Source organism: Osmerus mordax, chromosome 18 (assembly GCF_038355195.1).
Source record: "Osmerus mordax isolate fOsmMor3 chromosome 18, fOsmMor3.pri, whole genome shotgun sequence".
NCBI classification, from domain to species: domain Eukaryota; kingdom Metazoa; phylum Chordata; class Actinopteri; order Osmeriformes; family Osmeridae; genus Osmerus; species Osmerus mordax.
The window spans coordinates 2,362,536-2,383,863 of record NC_090067.1 but is presented as its reverse complement, the minus strand read 5'-3'; the positions used below and the strand labels follow the sequence as shown (position 1 = coordinate 2,383,863).

Below are 21,328 nucleotides of genomic sequence, written 5' to 3'. Positions count from 1 at the left end.
CTCTCCCACAACCTCCCCCTCTCTCCCTTCTCTGTCTCTCTCCTCCCCTCTCTCTACCCCACCTCGCTGCTTTTCTCTCTCCCTCTCTCTCTCTCCCCTTTCTGCCTCTTACTCCCTTTCTCCCTCTCTTCTCTTCCATTGCCGCCTCTTCTGCTCTCCTCTCCACTCTAAGCCTCAGTTAGCTCCCAGTGCCTGGTGGCTGATGGTCAGCCATTTTGTGAAGCTGTCTCAACCCCCGATTGTAGCTTTTCCTTTTGCCCCATAAATCAGATGGCAGACAACAGGAGCACGGGGAAGGTCATGCAGTGGGCATTTGCTCAACTAGTTAAGATTCAATGTAAAAAAAAAAATGCTACATGTTCTATGTAAATGGCCTTTTGTGGCGTTCTTGACCTTAAACCTCAAGTTCCTGACCGTCCATTTAAAATGTGGAGGAATTAGAGGGTAGAGGGGGGCGAACGCGACCGTAGCTTCTGGAATAAAGGCGCCAATCGGAACAAAGCGGAGGAGGAGGTGTCGTTTAAAGACGGATACTGACGTTTGCACCGACCCATCTAATTCTACTGCGCGCACAATAAAGGCCAATGGCGACCGTCGTGAGAGACGGATTATGTTGATAAGGATGATCAGTTTGATTGACAACCGCGTAGTCCCATCGAGATCAGAGATGGGGGCACTGGCCAATCGGGAGCCGCGGGAGGCGGGCTGGGACAGAGGGGGCTGGGTGCGAAGTATCATGGAGGATCAGTTGGAAACTGTGGTTATCCAAGAAAGCCGAGCTGCGGGTCCAGACTCCGGAGTTTCTTAACATTTGATTGATATTTTTTTAACGTTCGCCTAGTGTTTTTTTAATCTATTAAATTATGGAGATGAAAAAGAGGATCAGTTTAGAGCTGAGGAACAGGACACCAGCACAGGTGAGACTTTAAACGACAATATCATTTATATTTTAATAACCGAGCAGTGATGGAAGCCGGGGAGCTGTAGATAGGCTCGCGCTGTGGTCCAGGAAGAGCTGCGCGTGGACACCAGAAAGGATGCGAGTCCTATTACGTGTCCAAGTTAGTTTTTTGATTGATTCCGAATGCGCCTGGTCGCAACAATTATGGAATGTTATCGTATAGTATTTAAACAATTACAAACACGCCTAAAAAAGACGTAAGCGTTTGGGTCATTTTATGGGAGCACAAGCATCTTATCGATATCACCCTCCTTGTCGTGCGCCGAGGATCTCCATGGACAACGAAAGCGGCAACAGGGACACAATTTGATTTAAGTCCTTTATTGATTTCGGAGCCTTGTTTAATCACCCAAAGTCAATAACGTCGAAAGAAACTCAGAGAACCGCGTTGTTAACTTGAAGCACGTTTTGCTGTTCAGTATTGACGGTGCAGACCCTGAATGTGTAACTTTTAGGCTATTACCCACGGAGGCGTGGATCCGTTGTTTTGAAAGTTGTTTGCTCTAATTATCATTTTGATGCAACTGCCAATTTTTACCGAAATCATAACACAGGCGTGTCGTGCGTAATGGGGCGATTCGAACGAGCTTACCGGGATGACCAAATGGCACAACGTTCGTTTTCCCGAGCGGACATTTTACATCGGGTTTAACTCCGACCTCTTTTTCTCTACACAAGCCAAAGCTCTCCGCAAAATCAATGTTTTATAAACGATACCGTCTTTAGCTTTGGTGAGCAGATTCTGTCGAAATGTAGGAAGGCTATATGCGCATGAAGTTGATCTTTGCCAAAAACACAAACCGACCGCTCTCGGGGCGAGACGCGCAGGCACTGGCGTCGGTGGCGTCAGTGCTGCTGATTCTGTACTTGCTTCAGTAGCCTAGTCTGTTGTCGACCTCCGTTCCTGACGGGCGGGGAGTGGAAGTCATTTTGTTACATCTATATGAGCGAAGTGGTGACGGATTTAGACACAGCAAATGGCCAAATATGTAAATGAGAGTTAGGCTACACGTCGTATTAATGAACTGTTAACACGGTGTGCTTCATCTGCGAATAGCGGGCACCTCAGCAGCCAGTTTAAATAGCCCATCCGCCCTTTGGAGAGCAAGTTGTTGTTCGACTCCACCATAGCCTTTGTAATGTAACCTAGTGGTTATGTAATCGACAGTGTTTCGTGTCCATCAAATGCCACACACACACAAAATCACTTCCCTATACACTCAATATACATAACAGTTTGGAGTTTAGAGTCTTCCCCGGGTTCTGGAGTAGAGGGTATGAAGCAGATGGCTGGCGGGGGGCTCAGACCCCCCCACCACCACCCCCTGCGCGCGCGCCTAGACTAGATTACAGTAAACCCCACATCTACTCCATCAGACTAGGCATTCACTCGGCACAGCCCTGACAAGCACGGCGACTCATTCATTCCCAGTTTGCCCGCGGCAAGGCGCTCTCCAACTATTAAAATACGATTTTCGTAGTTACATAAATCCGTCGTTGTTTAAACTTTCGCCAGCTTCGGTGAATGTTAGGCGGATATGCCTTTAGCCTAGTACAGTATTGTTCAGCACACGATGCCCCATATCGGGATCGTGTTACAGTAGGCCTAACTATAATGGGATGTAGTAGCCTAGCCTAAAAAAACATTGAAAAGAACAGCTCTGTGAAAGGTGCATGGAGAGAGACGGAAGTTTCTCGCGCCCGGGGCTTCTTCAGTTGTGGCAGGTGTGGCAGAACTACTAGCACCGGAGCAGCGTAATTCACCCAGCATACAAACTAGTTTGTCCGATGATACTTCCGGTCTTTATAAAGCCCCGTAGATAAGTTGGCTGAGCGCACCACTAACAGGCATGTTAAACGCATTTGGGGAGGCGTGCAATAAAAAAAAAGTATAAGTACGGGGTAAAGTATAAGTATAACAATATAAGACGTTGGACCCTAGAAGGGACTTTATCACGTTTTCTTGCACACCGTGCCATCGTACTGGACCGTTTATCATGTTTAATCTACTATAGGGGCATCCAAGGGGGCTCTTTTACCCCCCCCCCCCCCCCCCCCCCCCCCCCTGAGTCCACCACTGATCTAATGTATGTGTGTGCCTGTGCTTCTCTGTGTATGTATCATATGTGTGTGTGTGTCCCAGGTAGCAGAGCTGGTGGTGGATAACTGCCGCTCCAGTGATGGAGAGGTGGAGGGCCTGTCAGACGACTTCAAGGAGCTGGAGTTCCTCAGCATGGTCAACGTGGGCCTCACCTCCCTGGCCAAGCTGCCCTCACTGCCCAAACTACGCAAGGTCAGTACCTGGCTTCACTGCCCTCAGTTAGTAGGAGGCATCCCTGCCCTCAACTACACAAAGTCAATTCAAATTTTACTGCAGCACAAATACAGACTTTGCTATCTAGATGCTGACTAATGTATCAATTGATTGGTTGATTGAATCAATTTCCTGCTCCTAGCTGGAACTGAGCGACAACAACATCTCTGGCGCCCTGGAGACGCTGGCGGAGAAATGCGCTAACCTGACGTACCTGAACCTCAGCGGCAACAAGATCAAAGAGCTCAGCAACGTGGAGGCCTTGGTGAGCCTACACACACACACACACACACACACACACACACAGGAACCATCCTCTGGGGCACTGTAGGGATGGGTGTAACACTCAGCTCAGTGGTAGTGTATTTGACGACAGATCGCAAGGTCCCAGATTCATTCTCCACCATCACCGCATTCACATCATGTGTAAATAACAATGTGTACTCAAAGGCAAGTAAGGTCCCAATATAGATGGAAAGAGAGAGCGTGAGAGAGTAATAAATACTCCATACTAGCAGTTCTGACTGGCCGTACCTGAACATATTGGTTGTGGGGTGACAAGAAGGATGAATAGTGACGTGAGCTGACCCTTGACCTCTCCACCTCAGCAAAACCTGAAGAACCTACGTTCCCTGGACCTGTTCAACTGTGAGATCACCACGCTGGAGGAGTACCGCGAGAGCATCTTCGAGCTGCTGCCCCAGGTCACCTACCTGGACGGCTTCGACCAGGAGGACAACGAGGCCCCCGACTCGGACGCAGACGACGACGGTGAGACAGGAAACGCCGCGTCACTAACGGACCAGAGCTTCGCTAGCCTAGAAGGGGCTACATTTGGCATTGTGTTGGTCTAGCACACACTTTTATCCAAAGCGATATGCGAAATAATGTACATAGGGTAGCGCAGAAGATCAAGGATCAGAAGTGAACGGTATTTTGGTGTTCAAAATGAAGGAGCAGTCTGTATTTACCAGACACAGTGTACAGTAACCACATCTCAGGTACCAGACACAGTGTACAGTAACCACATCTCAGGTACCAGAAGACAGGAAAGGCAGCATTGCAACACTGCTCAGAAAGAAAACCAAACCGAAGATGTCTCTCCACTTCAAGTTTCCTGAAGTATCTGTCACAATGGTAGAGCTTTTTTATTGTATTGGGTTTCTCTATAACAGAGAACATTGTCGATCCTATATATCTATCATACTGAAAAAGTCAAGTTCTCAGAGTGGATAGACACAGGTTCTCATAACAGGAGGGTTCCCTGACAACCTGCTCTCAATGTCTATACTCTTGTCTAAGTTCCCGTTCTTCCTCAGATGATGATGAGGATGGTGAGGATGGCGCCGGCCCCACTGGGGACTACGATGACGAAGACGAGGAGGAGGAAGAGGAGGGCTCGGAAGGTGGCGAGGTGGGCCTCTCTTACCTGATGAAGGAGGGCATCCAGGTGAGACCAACACAACCGGCGCATAAAGGAACATTTTACTGTCTTTAAGAGCCGACTCAAATCAACTCAAATCAAGCGTACCATACGTTTTGGACCGTAAAACATGAATGTACCCTTAGTATAGTTAGTCCTCATATTTAAATTTTAGATTCCTATATGTTTAATGTTTGCACCTTCCTGCCAAAGCAAATTCCTTGTCTGTGCAAACTTTCATGGCGAATAAAACCCATTCTGATGAGATGATTCTGAATAGATATTGAAACTGTTTAGTGGTTCATTCCAGTCCAATGACATCTGTGTCTTTAAGATATGCGTCATTCATTGTCAGCCAGAGTGAATGTGTGATGGTTTGTTTTCTCAGCCAGAGTGAAGGTGTGATGGTTTGCATTTTGTTTCCTGCAGGATGAAGAGGATGATGATGACTATGTGGAAGAGGAGGAGGAAGGTGAGGAGGAATATTTAGGCATAGTTTGTTTGTTAGTTGTAACGGTTGCGCAGAGTCATGGCGTGAATCAAGCTAGCAACTTTGGCGGTGTTCCTGCCATATCCCACCCGAGGCATGCGGACCAGCTGTGTGTGTATGTGTGTGTGTGTATTGATCCATGGTAAGGTGTAGGTCTGAGTGACTGCTATTGATCTGACACTGATCCATGTGTCTCATCTCCCCATGTGAGACCAGACTCTGGCTTTGACCTACACTCTCTGGACACACACATACACACACACATATATATATATAGGCACATGCACTCGTACACACAACCTCATACACATTTGTAGTTATGGTCTGCCAGATAGCATCAGATAATGCATCTTCAGGTTAAATTGGCCTGGTTTGTTTCATGTCTTCATCCAGCTACTGCAGGGTTGTTTTCAGCTTCATGCAGCCGCTCTGTTTGGAGGCACACAGTGTGTGTGCCCGTGTGTCGGCACGGAGTGGGACCTGAAAACACACGCGCACACACACACGTACCATATAGGGAAGTTCATCTACACTCACTGCACATGGTCTTGGAGATGTGTGTGTGTGTGTGCGCATAGGTAATTGTGTGTACCTTTGTGCGCGTGAAGGAGTGTGTGTGTGTGTGTGTGTGCGCGCGTGAAGGAGTGTGTGTGTGTGTGTGTGTAGGAGCTCAGGGTTATCAGTAGGCAGCAGCTCTCCCCATGTGTGCAGAGTGTAGATGAACTCCTCTATATGTCTCTGCACACACACACAGGAACACACACACACAAGTGCACGCACGCACTCATACCCACACACTGCATATCTGAGGTCTTAACAAGATTCAGTGCTTGAGATTTCAAGCCAGAGGATCACATCAGCATGATTAAACCAAAATGGCTGTCGCAGAACTGCATCTGCCTCTGTTAATGTTGGACTAGTTTCTTCAAGGAGCTACTGGATCGGTTGGGGGGTGAGACCAGAGATGTATAATACAGTGTGATTGGTTGAGGGAGGCTGACTGTCACCTGTCAGACAAGCGTCCTCTCTCTGAGGGTGCCATGACAGCGTGTTCTCACCTCACTACGCCAGAACACGTTGTTGCCACGGCAGTCATCTCCAACACAGTAACCGGTAATCTGACGCTGTGATTGGCTGGTTTGCTGTCACAGAGGAGCAAGTCATCTGACGCTGTGATTGGCTGGTTTGCTGTCACAGAGGAGCATGCAATCTGACGCTGTGATTGGCTGTTTTGCTGTCACAGAGGAGCATGTGATCTGATGCTATGATTGGCTGATTTGCTGTCACAGAGGAGCATGTGATCTGACGCTGTGATTGGCTGGTTTCTCTTCCAGAGGAGCGTGCTCGCGCTCAGGGGGAGAAGAGGAAGAGGGAGGCTGAGGACGAGGGAGAGGATGATGATGACGACGACGATGACTAGGCCGCCCCCCTCCGCCCTCCCCACCACCCCCTCAGAGCCCCCCCTGGTCCGGACCCCAGCAACTCCCCCCCCCCCCCCCGCCCCTCTTAGAAGAACCTGGAGGACATGGAAATCTTCAGATTGTTTCTCTTTGTACACCTTAGATATTTCACTGTAGAGGCTACATGGGTCCTTTTATATATATATATATGATGAGATATATATGATAAACAACTCCTGATTTCAATGATTCATTTGTAATATTTCAAAGGAAAATGAATACCCCCCGAATATCTCCCCGTTGCACCGGGGTCCAGTTGGAAGAGGAGAGTGGGCAGAGGGGGCGGGGCCTGGCGTTCCTCTGCCCACTCTCAGCTCCGATCCTCTGCTCGAAAAAGTGTTCACCTGGTTCCACGTGTATGAAAAAAAAAGATTCTGTGAAAGTCACGAGCATTTTCTGCATGGTGGAAGGCAACCTATACACACCTCCACCACCCTCAGCCCCCCCCCCCCCACCCCCAATCAGTTGTTAACAAGATAATCATGCCCACAAGGCAATACAGTAGCCTAGCTGAGTCCAAGGTCCACCCTGTATGTGATTAGCAGTAGGAATTAAACTGGGATGGATAGATAGAGGGAGGGAAGGGGGTGGGAGGTAAAGAGGGGGGGTTCGTTCAGGTAAAATTAGTCTCTAGTTGTTTCAATAACAGTATCTGTCTATCCTGGGGAGTTTGGAACATTTAGACCTCTAGAATCTCCGGAACGTTTTCCCAGAGAGGTTCCATGTGAGTCGCTGTCCAGGAAGCTAGCATGCTCCCACATCTTAGCAGCTTGTCCTACCACCTCACCTGTCCTTCCAGAACAGACAGAAACAAATAGACTTTTGTACTATTTTTCTGAAAGGTTTAACACACCATATCTGTTACCGGCTTGGCATTCCAAGACTGTAACCAAGGATACTGTTGTCACGGTAGCGAGGTGACCCCAGGGTACTGCTGGGTTGTTTTGATGTCTGGTTAGAGACAAACTGTCAGGAGTGAAGAAGAGAAAATCTCATCTGAAGAACCTTTCTACCTTTCTGTCTTGCTGTTAATGCAGGTTAGTTTAATAAAACTTTAGGTCTGCTGTTGTTACTTACACAGAGCAAGAAACTTTCAATCTATTATTTGTAAGGCAATATGTATATAGATTCAGTTAAAAACAGAAAACAGTTTGGTGTTTTATGTGTTGTTTTTTTATGAAAAATATTGCAGTCGATTGTTTTACTACGAAGCAGAGGTCAGAGGTTAAACTTCTACTTTGACCCCTAACTCACACTTGATAATGTTTTTTTTCCATCCTTGGCTGTTGTGACGAGTCTGTGTGTTTGGCGTTCTGTGTGCTGTCTACACGGAGGGGTTTTCAATACAAAAATTAAAAATAATTATGAAAGGAAAAGACGAATGCTTTGAAATAAATTAATTGATTGTTTGGCTTTCGGTGTGTGGTTTGGATTACTAGGGGGTAAGAGAAAAAACATTGTTTTAGCTGTCTTTATGTCGCAAGCTGGGTGGGGCCCAGTAGGTGAAAATAAATAAATGAGTAGTCAGAAACACAGGAACACTTATATTACTCACAAAAATATTGGAAAAACAAGTACACACAGTAACTTTCGGTCAGACCAAGAACATTCTCATAGCTTCTCTGCAGGGTGCGAATTACGGGGGGGGGGGGGGCGGGGGGGTTTGACCCCCCTAATTAAGACTTGGACCCCCCCAAAAGAGGTAAAAACAACAGGTTGGGGGGGGTCGATACACGCCCTGGAGAAGAAGTTGACCCCCCGATTGTCATTGTTTAATACACACTCTGCTTCTCTGTATACCTGAAGAAGCTATGAGCTGCTATAGTAAGGGGTGTGTGTGTGTGTGTAGATGGGGTTAGTGGTATGTGTGTCCAGGGGGGGTGGTAGAGCCCACTGACAGGGCCAGGTAGAATGTATCAGTAGATAGGCTGTCCTGGGAGACGGCGTGGGCTCAGGGTGTGTAACGGGACCCAGAAGGCCGTTCTGCGCGGTGTGTTACCTCACGCTGTCAGTCTGGCCTCCCCACTGGGCACCGTGTCACACACACTTGCCTGCCATCTGCTGGGAAAATGATGGCATTCATTATGCATGAGATGAGCACACACACTATCGAGAATACACTTCTCACACAGACACTGTCATTATGCTAACACTCCATAGTGCAAACATACACAACCACACACTTGTGTGGCTATCATCACTCAGACTCTCACATTTGTATATACACGATACACACAAATATACACACTAAGATGAATTGGAGGGGAGAAGCTATTGGGTTAAACCATAGGGGGGGGGGTGTACTTACGAAACTGTACTCTTGAATAAATCATGAGGCTGTATCAGACAAGTTATGAACAACAGAGGGGGCTGGACCACTTAAGAAAATCTCTTAAAAAATGTATGAAGAAGATCTCGCCTTGATCACCCAGCGGCAGACGGAGGGGAGGGGACACAAGGCAGTGACGCCAAAAGACAAAACGACTTGACGAATCTCAGCAAACTGGTAGAGCTATGAGACATTACATTTAGTCACATTACCGTTCACCTCTTCCTCCAGTTTCCGCAAAGAATCCAAATCGTTAAAACTGAGCAGAAGCCGGTGCTGTCTCCCCCGTCTTCAGAGTGGTGCAAGGCGGTTATAACATGGATACAGCTACAGCATAACTAGCGGTACAATAGCACCAGCAGGGTGCACTTTACGTATTTATGTCTGGAGAGCAGAACAGTACTTGTCTATATGTGGAATCATTTCGTATTCAACACTTAATATTTTACTTCTTATTTTTGTATCGCAATGCTTAACTCAAAAGTTACCTCCGCTTGATTGTAGCTACTGTAGCTCAACACGATTCATGCTAGCTAGAGCTACGATTAACATCAAATAGTCATTCTGTGGATATTAAGTAGCCTACCCGGCATTGGGGCTTATACAACGCACACGTTAGTTTCACACTTAACTTTATTGAGGTTTTAGCAGTCCTAAACGACAGGTCGGGGAGGATGGCGGAGGACAAGTTCTAGAGCAACACAGTAAAACATGCAGCCACCGTTATGAAGACCTCAATACTTGAGTCAAGTTTACAGAAAGAAAGAGCATTCAGTTACAGTACTGTTATACACTGGCAAAGTCTAGCAAAGTCTTCAACCACTGGACGTTATCAGCAGTGAATGAGTATCGTGTTGGTGTTTTGTGAAAGGGTGTTGGTTCAGTCAAACTCCCAGTGAGGGAGACAGTGAGGGCACACTACTAGCGTAGATGGATCCTGGTCTGGGATCGCAGTCAGAAACATTAATATCACCCACTAACATAAATACTGTAAAAACACACACGCGCGCGCACAAACACACTCTCACACATTAACTTCACTAAACTCAGAAACGTATCTGTCAGACTGCCATGATGACCAATACTACTAACGTGACAACCAACACTGATACCGAGACAACCAAAGCGGCTGCCGTGACAACCAAAACAGATCAGGTGACTGCTGCTTCTTCTGTTCCTCTTCCCTCTCCTCTCCACCCCCCCCCCCCTCCCCCCCATTACTCCGCGCCCGGTCCTCCTCCTGTCTGCTCATCTCCCTTCTTCTTGTGGCCAGACACAATGTCGTCAATACGCAACAACAAGATGGCCGTCTGAGGAAAGGAAAAAGACGGGAGCAAAGAAAGAGATTAGAAAAAGAGATAATGAAAATATATTGGATAACAGAAAAATATAGAACTCCAAGGTATGGCAATTATTGAATGAATGATTGTGTGAGATAGAGAGAGAGCGTGTTAGTCCAGTTCCTCCTTACCTCCACTGCAGTCTTGTATGTCTGAGCCTTGACGGCCAGGGGCTCCCAGATCCCCATGGCAGTCATGTCGGCCAGGGCTCCGGTCTCCCCGTTCACCCCCCAGGATGTGCTGCCCTCCTGGGTGTGTTTGGCCTGGAGGGGAGGGGGGCATGGAGGTCAGCATGAAGCATCACACACACACACTGACACCTCTAGCCAACACCCTAATCACACACACACACACAGTCTCTCTTACCCGGAGCGAGGTGAGCACCCTGATGGTGGAGGCTCCACAGTTCTGGATGAGGGTTCTGGGCACCACCTCCAGGGCCTGGGCCACGGCGCGGTACGGCCACTGCTCCACCCCGGTCAGGGAGCGCGAGCGCTCCATCAGGCGCTTGGACACGGCCATCTCCGTCGCGCCGCCCCCTGGCAGCAGGCTGGGTTCCAGCAGCACGTTACGACACACCTGCATGGCGTCCTGCAGGTTACGCTCCACTTCCTGTTGGGAGGGGGGAGGGAAGAGCGGTAGAGAAAGAAAAAGAGTGAGAAAGTCACAAACACTAAAATCTATCACAAATATGCTGATTGATATGCCTGGAGAATAGTGCAGGCCTTGGGGCGTCTCTCTCCTCCCCCTACACACACGCTGTACGTACAGCCAGGATCTCCTTGCTGGCCCCTCTCAGCAGGATGGTGCAGGCCTTGGGGTCCTTGCACTCGGTGACAAAGGTGAAGTACTCGTCTCCGATCTTCTTCACCTCGAACAGCCCCGCCCCCGTGCCCACGTCTTCCTCACGCAGCTCGTCGGTCCTGCTGGCGATGCGCGCTCCGCACGCCCTGGACCACACACACACACACACACACACTCAGTTATAAAGCTATAGCTGTATGTGGTCTGGGAGCAGGAGCAAGTTAGCTAGCTATATAGCTATATTTACACACTGTACAAGCACAGGAGATGAGGATTACTGTGTATGAGCTCCACATTAAGAGTGCATGGATGCATGAGTGTGTGTGAAGGTGTGTGTGTGTGTGTGTGTGTGTGTGTGGGGGGGGGCTGACCTGGCGATCCTGTTGTTGTCAGTCTTCCTAACTCGGCGGATGGCTGTGATGTTAGCCTTCATCAGGTAGTGCTGCGCCAGGTCTGGAGGAAGAGATATTAATGAGAATATTGAAAAACGAGTGAGAACAAACGTGTGTGTAGAATGTGTGCATGTGCGTATTACCGGAAACTCCCTTCTCGGTGAAGATCAGGTCAGGTTTGAGGCTGATGATGTCTTCACAGATCTGCTGGATATACTCTTCCTCCATCTGCAGGATCCTGGAGAAGTCTTCCTCACGAGTGATCTCTATGTCCGTCTAACACACACACACACACACAGTGTTGGTGTCATCCTGGAGAAGTCCTGCTTGTGACTGATCTCTATGTTCATCTGACACAAGCAGTGGTAGTGTCCAAGTGTACCTGGCTCTCTCCCTTCTTGTACTCCAGAGAGCAGTCCAGCAGGATGATGCGAGGGTTCTTGATCATGCGTCTCATACGAGCGTGTGTCACGTCCTTGTTCACCATCACCCCCGTCAGCACGCACGAGTCCTCCATGAAGCCACCGGGTACCTGATCACACACACACACACACGTGTTACTCACATGAGGAACTATTCATGTTGCACATGCAAGAAAAGAAACTTTCTCACGTACTTCCAACGTCTACACACACACACGCACACCCCAGTTCAAACACGCACGTACACTTTCTCACCATCTCTCACCGAGTGTGATCACGTGAATGGACGCCTCTCTCCTTCCGCACACACACACACCCTCGTCCTTACCTTCTCAACCTTGGCATACTTCTTGATGTCGATCTCCTTGCGGCCGCTCTCCTCCATCTCCACGGTCCTCACGGCGTCCAGGGCGATGCCGCAGGCCATGTCAGACCAGCGGCTCAGGGCCTTGGTGTTGATGGCTGAGTGGATGATCTTCAGCATCATGGAGCGGTCCTCCGGGTCCACGGGGGTGCTGGGGAGGAGGGGAGGGTCACTGGGTGTCTGGGTGGTACAGCGTGTGTGTGTTTAGAGGGCGTCGCTGTGTGTCTACGTAGTGAAGTCTCAGAGTGTGCGTGTCTGGGGGATGCGGATCACTGTGTGTGTGTGTTTGTGTGTGTGTACCTGATGTCCTTCAGGGTGTTCAGCATGTCCTCAAGGGCCTGTCTGTAGGCACTGATGACGACTGTTGGGTGCATCTGCTGCTCCAGGAACTGCTCGGCTACGGACAGCATCTCTCCAGCTGGGGAGGAGTTCAGGACACAGGCTTTACCTCATCTGGTCCTGTGTGTGCTTACCTGTAGCTGAGTACCTAGGTGCGTCACAGTCTTAAACTAAACCAGCAGGGACAATGTTATATACTATACATGGTGTCCTACGATGCCGGAATCAGGACTAGGTCCTGCGATGTAGGTTTCAGGGCTAGGCACTAGGATGTGGGATTCAAGTCCTAGGATGTAGGAATCGGGGCGCGGGCCCGTACCCAGGATGATGACTGAGGTGGTCCCGTCCCCGACCTCCTCGTCCTGGGTGCGGCTGATCTCGATCATGGACTTGGCTGCAGGGTGCTGCACCTGGATCTGTAGGGAGACACAGCCTTGTTACACTGCGCCCAGTCTGCACACTCCTGACCAAAGCCACATACAAATACAGCAGAGAATCAAGGATCAGGAGTGCCCCTTCTAAGAGAGAGGGAGGGAGAGCTGGGTGGGGAGGTAGGGAGGGGGCAGAGGCACAAAGGGAGACTAGCCACAGGGACATCCATCACTAGAACCGGTCACAGGTTTCACCTCTGGGAGGAAGGCCTCTGGGAGTCTGACAGGTGTGAGCTAAACAAACAACAACAGAAACAACCACGCTGCCTTCTGATTGGCTGGCGAGGTCCCCGTAGTAACCATGTTCACACCTGTCCGTCCCCTCAGACCTGCAGGGATGGGAGACAGCTCTATCCTGACTGTGACCCCCCCACCCTCCTGTTCCCTCATAATACTAACCACTCGACTTATATACAAGTCTTAGGTTCTGTAATAATACTAACCATAGAATTATATACAAGTACTAGGTTCTGTAATAAACTTGTTCCTTGAGTTATATACAAGTACTAGGTTCTGTAATAGAACAGAAAGGGAACATGCTGGATTGGACTGACTGTGGTGTTTTACCAATAACAAGACTGCAGAGAATATAGAACACTTCTAATGCATCATGTGGTGGCCCACAAGCTCCAAACATACACAGGGTCAGCTACTGTGGAACAACATCAGTACACAACACTCACCTCTCTCAGAATGGCGTTTCCATCGTTGGTCATGACAATGCCACCCATGGGGTCCAACAGCATCTACAACACACACACACACACACACATTACTCCTTGGCCCGTCATGGTACAGGTGAGTTGATACATGAGCAGTGAGACCTGCACCTCACCTTCATCATGGCCCTGGGACCCAGACATGTCCTGATCACATCAGCTATCGTCTGGAACACACACACATGTTAATATTTCTAGCATGGCATCAATTAAATGACATCCAGGCTGACTGACATACACACGCACACACCCTCACTCCCTCTCCCTCTCTCTCACAAACACACACACACACACACAGACAGATCTCTCACCTTGGCAGCAGTGATGTTTCCCTTCTGAACCTTACGGCCAGACTCTCTCTTTATATTCTGGTCTGCAAGGGAGACAAAGGAGAGAACAGTTAGACAGGGAGAGAGGTGGGGATGACCGAGAGACAGAACGAGGAGAGGGTCAACAATTGATCGCAAAACAGTGGTCATAAGGGATGGAAACAAAGCGCTAGTTAAATAAATGACTCATTCAATGAGCGACACTGATGCTCTTAAATTACTCTGTCAAAACACAAATGGACGCTGGACCAGGTGCAAATCTGTCAACTACGGATTACAACTTGCTAGCATCGTACCTGATGTAGCCTACGGATGTATAAGTCATATAGGCGAGCCAATGAAGAAGCTAGTCTGCTACTTTGTAATAGCTAGCTACTAGTTTACTGACTGTCAACTAGCTAGCTACCTAGCTAGCCTAGGCTAGTTAATCGGTCTAAGAAGGTCTCAGTGTCTGCTAGTTAGCTAGCTAAATGTAGCTAAGGCTACAATGTCTTTCTTGGATTCACGCAGCTTCAATGCCTTGGTTGAAGTTTATTTTAATACCGGTGCTAGCTAGTAACGCCGGGATATTGCAGTATGGTGGCTAGACTACAGCTAGTTAGCATAGCTAGATTTCCGGCAGTTTAGACATGCCGCATCATAGTGCTGCAGCACATGCTGACTGCTTTGTCGTTCGCTAGCATCCGCTGTGCGGCAGGCGTGTCCAGATATCAAAGACAACAATACCTAAATGGATTTCATTGAAATTTCACACATGCTGTATCTATTAGGCGTATTATTATTATTAATGTGAACAACTTACTTAACACTAGAACCTGTTGGCCCATCATTTTGTCAGCTCGGGAGGAACAACGGCCTGGAACTTTCTGGTGAGCACGAGAGGAAGGGGAGGAAGAAGGGAGGCACAGGAAGGCGGGTGGCTGCTGACGTCTTGACCAATAGTCTACGACAAAGTAATGACTGACTCTAATTTCTACCAATAGAATGAGTGGAGAACGCTTAAACGGATTAATGGGGATGTGACACAAAGGCACTCCCTAAACAGTAGCCGATAAATTCCATCGTTGATTTTGAATGACCTGTATTTGTTTGTACATTAATCCAGTGCATGCATTTCACAGGACCATAATTCTCTCTCGCACATACAACACGACCCATGCCAGACAGTCATAGAATGACATCAGAAGACTTCAGACAAATTTATCTTTATTTTAATAAACTTTTATCAATTCGTTTCATTGATAAAAGGGCCAAGAGAAATGACAAAGACCCCAGCTTCAGCACCAAACAACACACTGGTAATGGTTGCTCCTTCGCTGGCAAGACAACAACAAAAAAATCACACTGATAAATTATAAGGCTTTGTCAAAACAGACTATTCAAAATGCAGAGACAATATTAGACAACACAGAGCTTTTGTAGATATGTACAAAAGAGTTTTGTTTGTTTCATTCCATTCTATCGTTCATACTGAATAAATAAATATGCATAATAAATTAGTACCACACAACAAACACACAACTATAGTATATGCATGTCCCAGTTCCTCACGGTCTGCTCAGGGTTCTAGAACTTTTGACCTGGGGTTCAAAAACTGGTGTATGGAATGGGGTTCTAGAACTGATGTAGGGCCTGGGATTTCTAGAACTCTGGCTCTGGGGGTTCTTAGAATCTGGTGTAGGCCCTGAGGTTTCAAAAGTCTGGTGTAGAAGGCGAGGACACGATGCACGCCCACCTCGCTAACGGACTTTGTCCTCTATGCCCCTGGCTAGTATACCTGTCAATCAAGCCATCCACCCCCCAAATATACCGATCTTTGAGGCCTAATATCTACATCATCAAATCGTTTTCAGATGGACCACCAGGACACTGATAAGAAGAAGGGAATCTAGCTAATGACACCATAATAGATTGTGGACACTTTTTTTTTTTACTTAGTGAGAGAAGTTGGCGATTTTTGAATGGGAGCCAGAGATTTTTGGAGCCAGCCCCTGGCGACCATTGGCGGTATTGCACTTTAAGCCACTTAATTTTTCAGCCCTGGAGGTGCCCCTTGATTCCAAAACAAGAAATCAGTTCTCATGCTAGCTGCCAGTGTCGGAGGGATGGTGTGTAAACTGGGACGGAGTTTCTCTAAAATTGATGTAGCTCGGAGGTCATAAATTAGACCTTTAAGCCACAACCAATAAAGGAACCGGGATAGGAAGCTTGGACAGAGTCTATACAGAATAATGTGGTTTAGAATGAGAGGAGAGACAACATTAACCCTCGTGCTGCCTTCGGGTCACATGACCCAAAGGTTCATAACGAACCATCGTTGTGTTTAGCCAATTTTACCCAATACAAAAACAAATAAAACTTAACAAATAACTTTCTTTTAACCTTCGCAATGTTGGGGGTCTGAGACAGCCCAACGGTTAAAAGAAAATGCTTCACTTTGTTTTTGTATGCGGTAAAGTTGGTGGGTCACATCGACTGATGTGTCAGAATGACCCGAAGATAACACAAGGCTAATCTACACGCACCATGAACCCTTAAAGGCAGCTGAGTCTGGTGGCTCCAGGGTCCTCAGGTCATGCCAGAGAGCCTACCCACTGGTCTCTGTCCTGGAACTTCTAAGTGTCTGTTTAATCAACAGAGGTCTTCTCTCTCCACCTCCTCCTCCTCTTTCACTCCAGGTAGTCCTTCTGTTTCAATTCCGTGGGAATCTTCTCCACACAACCGGTGGCTCTTTTCCTGTCGAGTCAGCCACGCGTCATCGTTTGAAAACAGTTTTGTAAAGAGATCTTGTCAGATGTTCCTTCGCGACTCTACAGTAAGACAGCCTGCGACGTGAGCGCCGGGGGAGGTCCCAAACCACATCTCCCACCATGCACCCCGGCCAGTCCTCACTTCCCGTTCCTGCTTGTTCACAGCTCCTCCCTCACTCCGCTCACGACGAGGGCGTGCAAGGCTTCCTTCTTCAGGAAGTTGAGGAAGTCCTTCACCTCGCGAGCTCCCTGGAACCAACGACAACGGATGAATGAACATGACTGGCCAGGTGCACGGCCCGTTGAAAGACTGATGTGGTGGGTCTTACCTCGTATCGTTTCGGCTGGTTCTTCTGACCGGCTGGGGAGAAGTAGATGGTGGGAAAACTAGAGAGAGAGACAGAGAGAAAGAGAGGGAGATGATGGAATTAGCAACCAAGATGGTCACAGTAAAAGAGGGAGAGAAGAAAGGAGAGACGAAGAAAGGGGGATGCGGTGTCTCACCCTTGTATGTCGAAGCCCTCAGGGACGTCATTGGCCGTGGCGTCCATCTTGGCAATGACAATATTGGGGTCATCGTAGAGCTGCGAGGCACAACACATACAACCCATTGGAGAAAAAGAGAGAGATTGTTTGTGTGTGTGTGTGTGTGTGAGGGAAAAAGAGTGTGTGTGAGAAAAAGTGAGTGTGTCTGTGAGTGAGTATGCAGTATGTGAGAGTGAGTGTGTGTTTGTGTGTATAAGTCTGAATGTGTGTGTGTCTCTCACTTGCTCCGCCAGCTCTTTGTATTTGGGCTCCAGGCTTTTGCAGTGTCCACACCAGGGAGCATATAATTCTATCAGCACGTCCTTCTCTGCAGCGTTCACTATCTCCTCAAATGACTCAGCTACCACTACCTGCACGCGCACGCACGCGCGCGCACACACACACACGATTAGATAGGAACTGTTGTTGTTGAAGACAATGTAGACAGACATGCAGTCAGACATGAAGACAGACAGGCATACAGACAGACAGACCCCGAGGAAGGAAGGAGGGCAGGCAGACAGACAGACAGACAGACAGACAGACAGGCAGGCAGGCAGGCAGGCAGGCAGGCAGGCAGGCAGGCAGGCAGGCAGGCAGGCAGGCAGGAAGACACAGACAGCCAGACCGACCTTCACGGGTCCCTTGTTCTTCTCAGGGATGGGTTCAGACTTGATGTAGCGTTTCAGTCGTCCGGCAAAGTACTCATCCAGGAACCTCTCCAGAGACTTCCCGTCCCTCCTGCAGCACAGGGGGGCAGAGCACGCCTCCACTTAACCCTCAGCTCCTCCAGCAGGCAGAGTTCTCCACACCCTCTGACCCAGCCCCCTGACCCAGCCCCCTGACCCAGCCCCATGACCCAGCCCCCTGACCCAGCCCTCTGACCCAGCCCCATGACCCAGCCCCATGACCCAGCCCCCTGACCCAGCCCTCTGACCCAGCCCCCTGACCCAGCCCCATGACCCAGCCCCATGACCCAGCCCCATGACCCAGCCCCATGACCCAGCCCCCTGACCCAGCCCCCTGACCCAGCCCCCTGACCCAGCCCCCTGACTCACGTGAACTCCTCCCGCATGGTGTACTTGTGACCGCGGGCGGTCCGGATGGTCACGAAGGGCAGGTCCCCCCCGTCGGACGCCCCCAGTCCAAACTCTTGCTCCAGCTCGTCCACAAAGTCCCGCCGATTGGCCACGGCGAAACTCAGACCCTGGGAGAGGAACTGGGAGGCCACCTTCATCGCCCTGGAGGAGGAGGAAGAGAGGGATGCAGGAGAAGAAGGGGAAAGAGGAGGAAAACAGGAAGAAATAGAAGAACAAGATAAAAAAAGGAGGAGTAAGAGAAGAAGGAGCATTCAGGTTCCACTGACAGATCAACGCAGATAAGTTGGTTTCGGGATTGGCCAGTGGCTCTACCTGTTCCTCCAATAGTTGGAGCCCTTGGGGTTGCGTAGGTAGTCCAGGTCGTAGTACACTGTCAACAAGTCCCGCCCCTTCATCCTGTCCCTGTTCTCATTGGTCAGGTGTGGGCAAATTCCAAAACTGTTCAAAGAGGGAACAGGGACATTTATTAGACAACACACAGAGAGATCCTGTATAGAGACATTTACTATTGAGACAGACAGAGTGACAGATAAAGGCAGGAGAGATACATACAGTACAGAGAGAGACAGATTTTCAACCTGAAACTATTACTTTGTCCAATTTTTCCCCCCATGGGTTCTGTTATAAGAGCCTCTACGACGGCCCCCCTCCAGTGTTTATTGAGCTGCTGGAACAACCAGAACTAAAACCAGAACCTAGACACTAAAACCAAGCCTTACATGTTGTCTCTGATGAAGCGTCGAAGAGAGGCTGGGGAGATGGTGTCGGTAAAGTGGACCACGCTGTCCTCAAACTTACTGCTCAGCCTGGGGGGCCGGAAGAGAAGCACGCCCCTGGATACACTCACACACACACACACAGACAGACAGGTGGAAGAGAAGGTGAGTGCGTTGGTCTGGCTGTTAGACAGTAGATATAATCCATAATCCAGTAGATATAATCCATTAATGAAAAGTATGAGTATAGAAAGTACTAGTGTGTCGTCTGGTGGGGTTTTAACACGTCCACACAGCAGTGACTGTGGAAGCGTGTTGGTCAGTAGACGTGTGGGTCGTATGAACACGTCCACAGGCGTGTCTCACTTGGCGGCCACGCCGTACGGAGCTCCCAGGCTCAGGTCGGACGTGTGGGCGAAGCGGAAGTGCTCCCTCATCATGCTGGCCGCCTTCAGGAACTCAGCCAGCTGGCTGCCCTCCGACCCTGGGAAGAATCCTGGATGATGGGGGGTTAGGGTTGGGGGGGGGGGAGGAGGAGGTAATCTGCTGTGTTAGACCTTCACACAGAGCCATCGAAAGACAAGCAATGTGAAACTCCCAGACTCAACTCTCTTTCCTCCCCTTTTCTCTCTCTCTCTCTCTCACACGCACACACACACACTCACACCCTTCGTACCCCAAATTCCTCCCCAGCTCACCAACAACGCTGGCATCAAAGTGGTTGATGAAGGCCTCAAGGTCAGCCTGGCTGTGCAGGCTCAGAGAGTTGGGACCGGCCTGCTTCTTCATGTGGTGCACTATGCCATCTGGAGGCACAGCCAGGGTCATAGTTTACAACAACGGTGGTGACCACACACACACACACAAAGCAGACATGCACACACTCACAGATGCGCGCACACAGACACAAATATGCACCTGCTGTTCGTGGCCCATCGTAGCTTGAGGAATCTTCTCCGTTCCTGAAGATCTTGAGTGTGGGATATCCTGTTACCCCAAAACGACCACATGTGTCTGGGTTGGCGGTACAGTCCACCTGGGGGTAAAGGAGAGCAGTGGGTGAGGGGGGGAGGAGACAGGTAAAGAAGAGAAATAGAGAGACAGGAACATTTATAAAACTGCAAATTAAGGAGCAGACAACACTGCTCAGAAGTTTTAGTGACGGGCTCCCAACCTTGGCCAGAGGAACGGTCCCTTTCAGTCGGGTTGCTGCCGTCTCAAAGTCCGGGGCGAGTTTCTTACAGTGTCCACACCTGCAAACACCAAACGGATGTATCTTCTAACCAGAATAGGACAACTTCAGGGCAGGAAAATATGGTGACTGGGAATGTCAATGTTTGTGGCATTTATTTATGAAGATAGCGTCTGAAGTGAATGATTGTACATTAATTAGCCTGTTATTAAGGACAAGATCCGCGGTCGTGGATGTCAAGCTAGCATCCAAGTGATTATGATAGGGATATTCTGGTCAGCAGACATGCTTCAGGACGCCCGCTCCACCGGAATAGCGGAAAGTAAGACGCAGAATAGCAAAACAAGTAGCACAAACGCCGTATTTGACCCGTTTCTTTCATAGCATTATCGCTTACCACGGAGCGTAGAATTTTACTAGCATTGTCTCGTGTTCCGATGCCAAATAATCGAAATCCCCGTCTCCGAGCTCCAGCACGTCGCCCTTGGCGAGAACCGATCCGGCGAACATCCACAGCGTTAACGTGAGAGCAAAAATGAGAGATGAAGAAGATGCCATGTTTTTTTAGACGGATCGCTGCAAATAATTTAATATATGTAGTAAGGAAAGTACACCCGAAAAGGTATAATTACTGTCACAGCGGATGACAGAACACCTTTCCCTGATTACGATCCAAGAGGCACACTGAGGGGGCGGGGCATAAACAGAACTGGCCGGACAGCGAGCGTGTGATTGGACCGGAAGGGTCAACGTTGATGCGATGTAACAATTCAATTGCGCTACTCGGATGCCTATCACATTACAACCCGTCGTGTTAGTTTATAAAGGGGTCATTTCAGATTTTCGGATTTTCATTCGCTGTGTCCTGAAAACGAATTTCTCTAAGGATGAACTCTTTGAAGGATGTCTTTTCCCTAACCCTTTTATT

The 21,328-nt window shown here is 48.9% G+C and overlaps 3 protein-coding genes across 4 annotated transcripts; 1 reads left to right on the top strand and 2 right to left on the bottom strand.

The window, feature by feature from the left end:
- The first annotated feature begins 767 nt into the window (after window positions 1–767).
- On the top strand, window positions 768–8,061 carry anp32e (acidic (leucine-rich) nuclear phosphoprotein 32 family, member E). 2 transcript variants are annotated; one of them, XM_067255436.1, is made up of 7 exons: window positions 768–917; window positions 3,105–3,254; window positions 3,418–3,540; window positions 3,884–4,046; window positions 4,595–4,725; window positions 5,128–5,170; window positions 6,523–8,061. In XM_067255436.1, the coding sequence occupies exons 1-7, from the start codon at window positions 864–866 to the stop codon at window positions 6,606–6,608; spliced, it is 750 nt and encodes a 249-aa protein (XP_067111537.1). In that variant the 5' UTR covers window positions 768–863; the 3' UTR covers window positions 6,609–8,061. The 2 variants fall into 2 exon arrangements, with proteins under 2 accessions (XP_067111537.1, XP_067111536.1); XM_067255435.1 differs by lacking the exon at window positions 6,523–8,061 and having other exon boundaries at window positions 5,128–5,334.
- Window positions 8,062–9,592: 1,531 nt separating this feature from the next.
- On the bottom strand, window positions 9,593–15,002 carry LOC136961800 (T-complex protein 1 subunit gamma). Its single transcript, XM_067255238.1, has 14 exons — window positions 14,920–15,002; window positions 14,100–14,161; window positions 13,905–13,955; window positions 13,753–13,815; window positions 12,958–13,054; window positions 12,600–12,717; window positions 12,264–12,450; window positions 11,896–12,045; window positions 11,657–11,789; window positions 11,493–11,574; window positions 11,087–11,267; window positions 10,684–10,929; window positions 10,449–10,580; window positions 9,593–10,287 (listed from the first exon to the last, which is right to left on the bottom strand). The coding sequence occupies exons 1-14, from the start codon at window positions 14,945–14,947 to the stop codon at window positions 10,195–10,197; spliced, it is 1,623 nt and encodes a 540-aa protein (XP_067111339.1). The 5' UTR covers window positions 14,948–15,002; the 3' UTR covers window positions 9,593–10,194.
- Window positions 15,003–15,371: 369 nt separating this feature from the next.
- On the bottom strand, window positions 15,372–20,996 carry pdia8 (protein disulfide isomerase family A, member 8). Its single transcript, XM_067255239.1, has 13 exons — window positions 20,798–20,996; window positions 20,383–20,461; window positions 20,127–20,244; window positions 19,907–20,014; window positions 19,575–19,704; window positions 19,212–19,325; window positions 18,805–18,930; window positions 18,451–18,633; window positions 18,025–18,133; window positions 17,635–17,763; window positions 17,372–17,451; window positions 17,197–17,254; window positions 15,372–17,116 (listed from the first exon to the last, which is right to left on the bottom strand). The coding sequence occupies exons 1-13, from the start codon at window positions 20,956–20,958 to the stop codon at window positions 17,027–17,029; spliced, it is 1,485 nt and encodes a 494-aa protein (XP_067111340.1). The 5' UTR covers window positions 20,959–20,996; the 3' UTR covers window positions 15,372–17,026.
- Between the last annotated feature and the right edge of the window lie 332 nt (window positions 20,997–21,328).

What these genes read in the sequence shown, in the direction of transcription:
- LOC136961800 (XM_067255238.1), bottom strand. Translation starts at nt 14,947, where the DNA reads ATGATGGGCCAACAGGTTCTAGTGTTAA. An exon ending in GGGTGCTCACCTCGCTCCGG is followed by an intron (nt 10,581 to 10,683) that starts GTAAGAGAGACT and finishes CCTCCCCTCCAG; the next exon opens with GCCAAACACACCCAGGAGGG. An exon ending in CATACAAGACTGCAGTGGAG is followed by an intron (nt 10,288 to 10,448) that starts GTAAGGAGGAAC and finishes TCCTTTCCTCAG; the next exon opens with ACGGCCATCTTGTTGTTGCG.
- pdia8 (XM_067255239.1), bottom strand. Translation starts at nt 20,958, where the DNA reads ATGGCATCTTCTTCATCTCTCATTTTTGCTCTCACGTTAACGCTGTGG. An exon ending in CTTTGATGCCAGCGTTGTTG is followed by an intron (nt 19,705 to 19,906) that starts GTGAGCTGGGGA and finishes CCCATCATCCAG; the next exon opens with GATTCTTCCCAGGGTCGGAG. An exon ending in ACAAAGAGCTGGCGGAGCAA is followed by an intron (nt 17,452 to 17,634) that starts GTGAGAGACACA and finishes TGTGCCTCGCAG; the next exon opens with CTCTACGATGACCCCAATAT.
- anp32e (XM_067255435.1), top strand. Translation starts at nt 864, where the DNA reads ATGGAGATGAAAAAGAGGATCAGTTTAGAGCTGAGGAACAGGACACCA. An exon ending in CTCGGACGCAGACGACGACG is followed by an intron (nt 4,047 to 4,594) that starts GTGAGACAGGAA and finishes GTTCTTCCTCAG; the next exon opens with ATGATGATGAGGATGGTGAG. An exon ending in TGATGAAGGAGGGCATCCAG is followed by an intron (nt 4,726 to 5,127) that starts GTGAGACCAACA and finishes TGTTTCCTGCAG; the next exon opens with GATGAAGAGGATGATGATGA.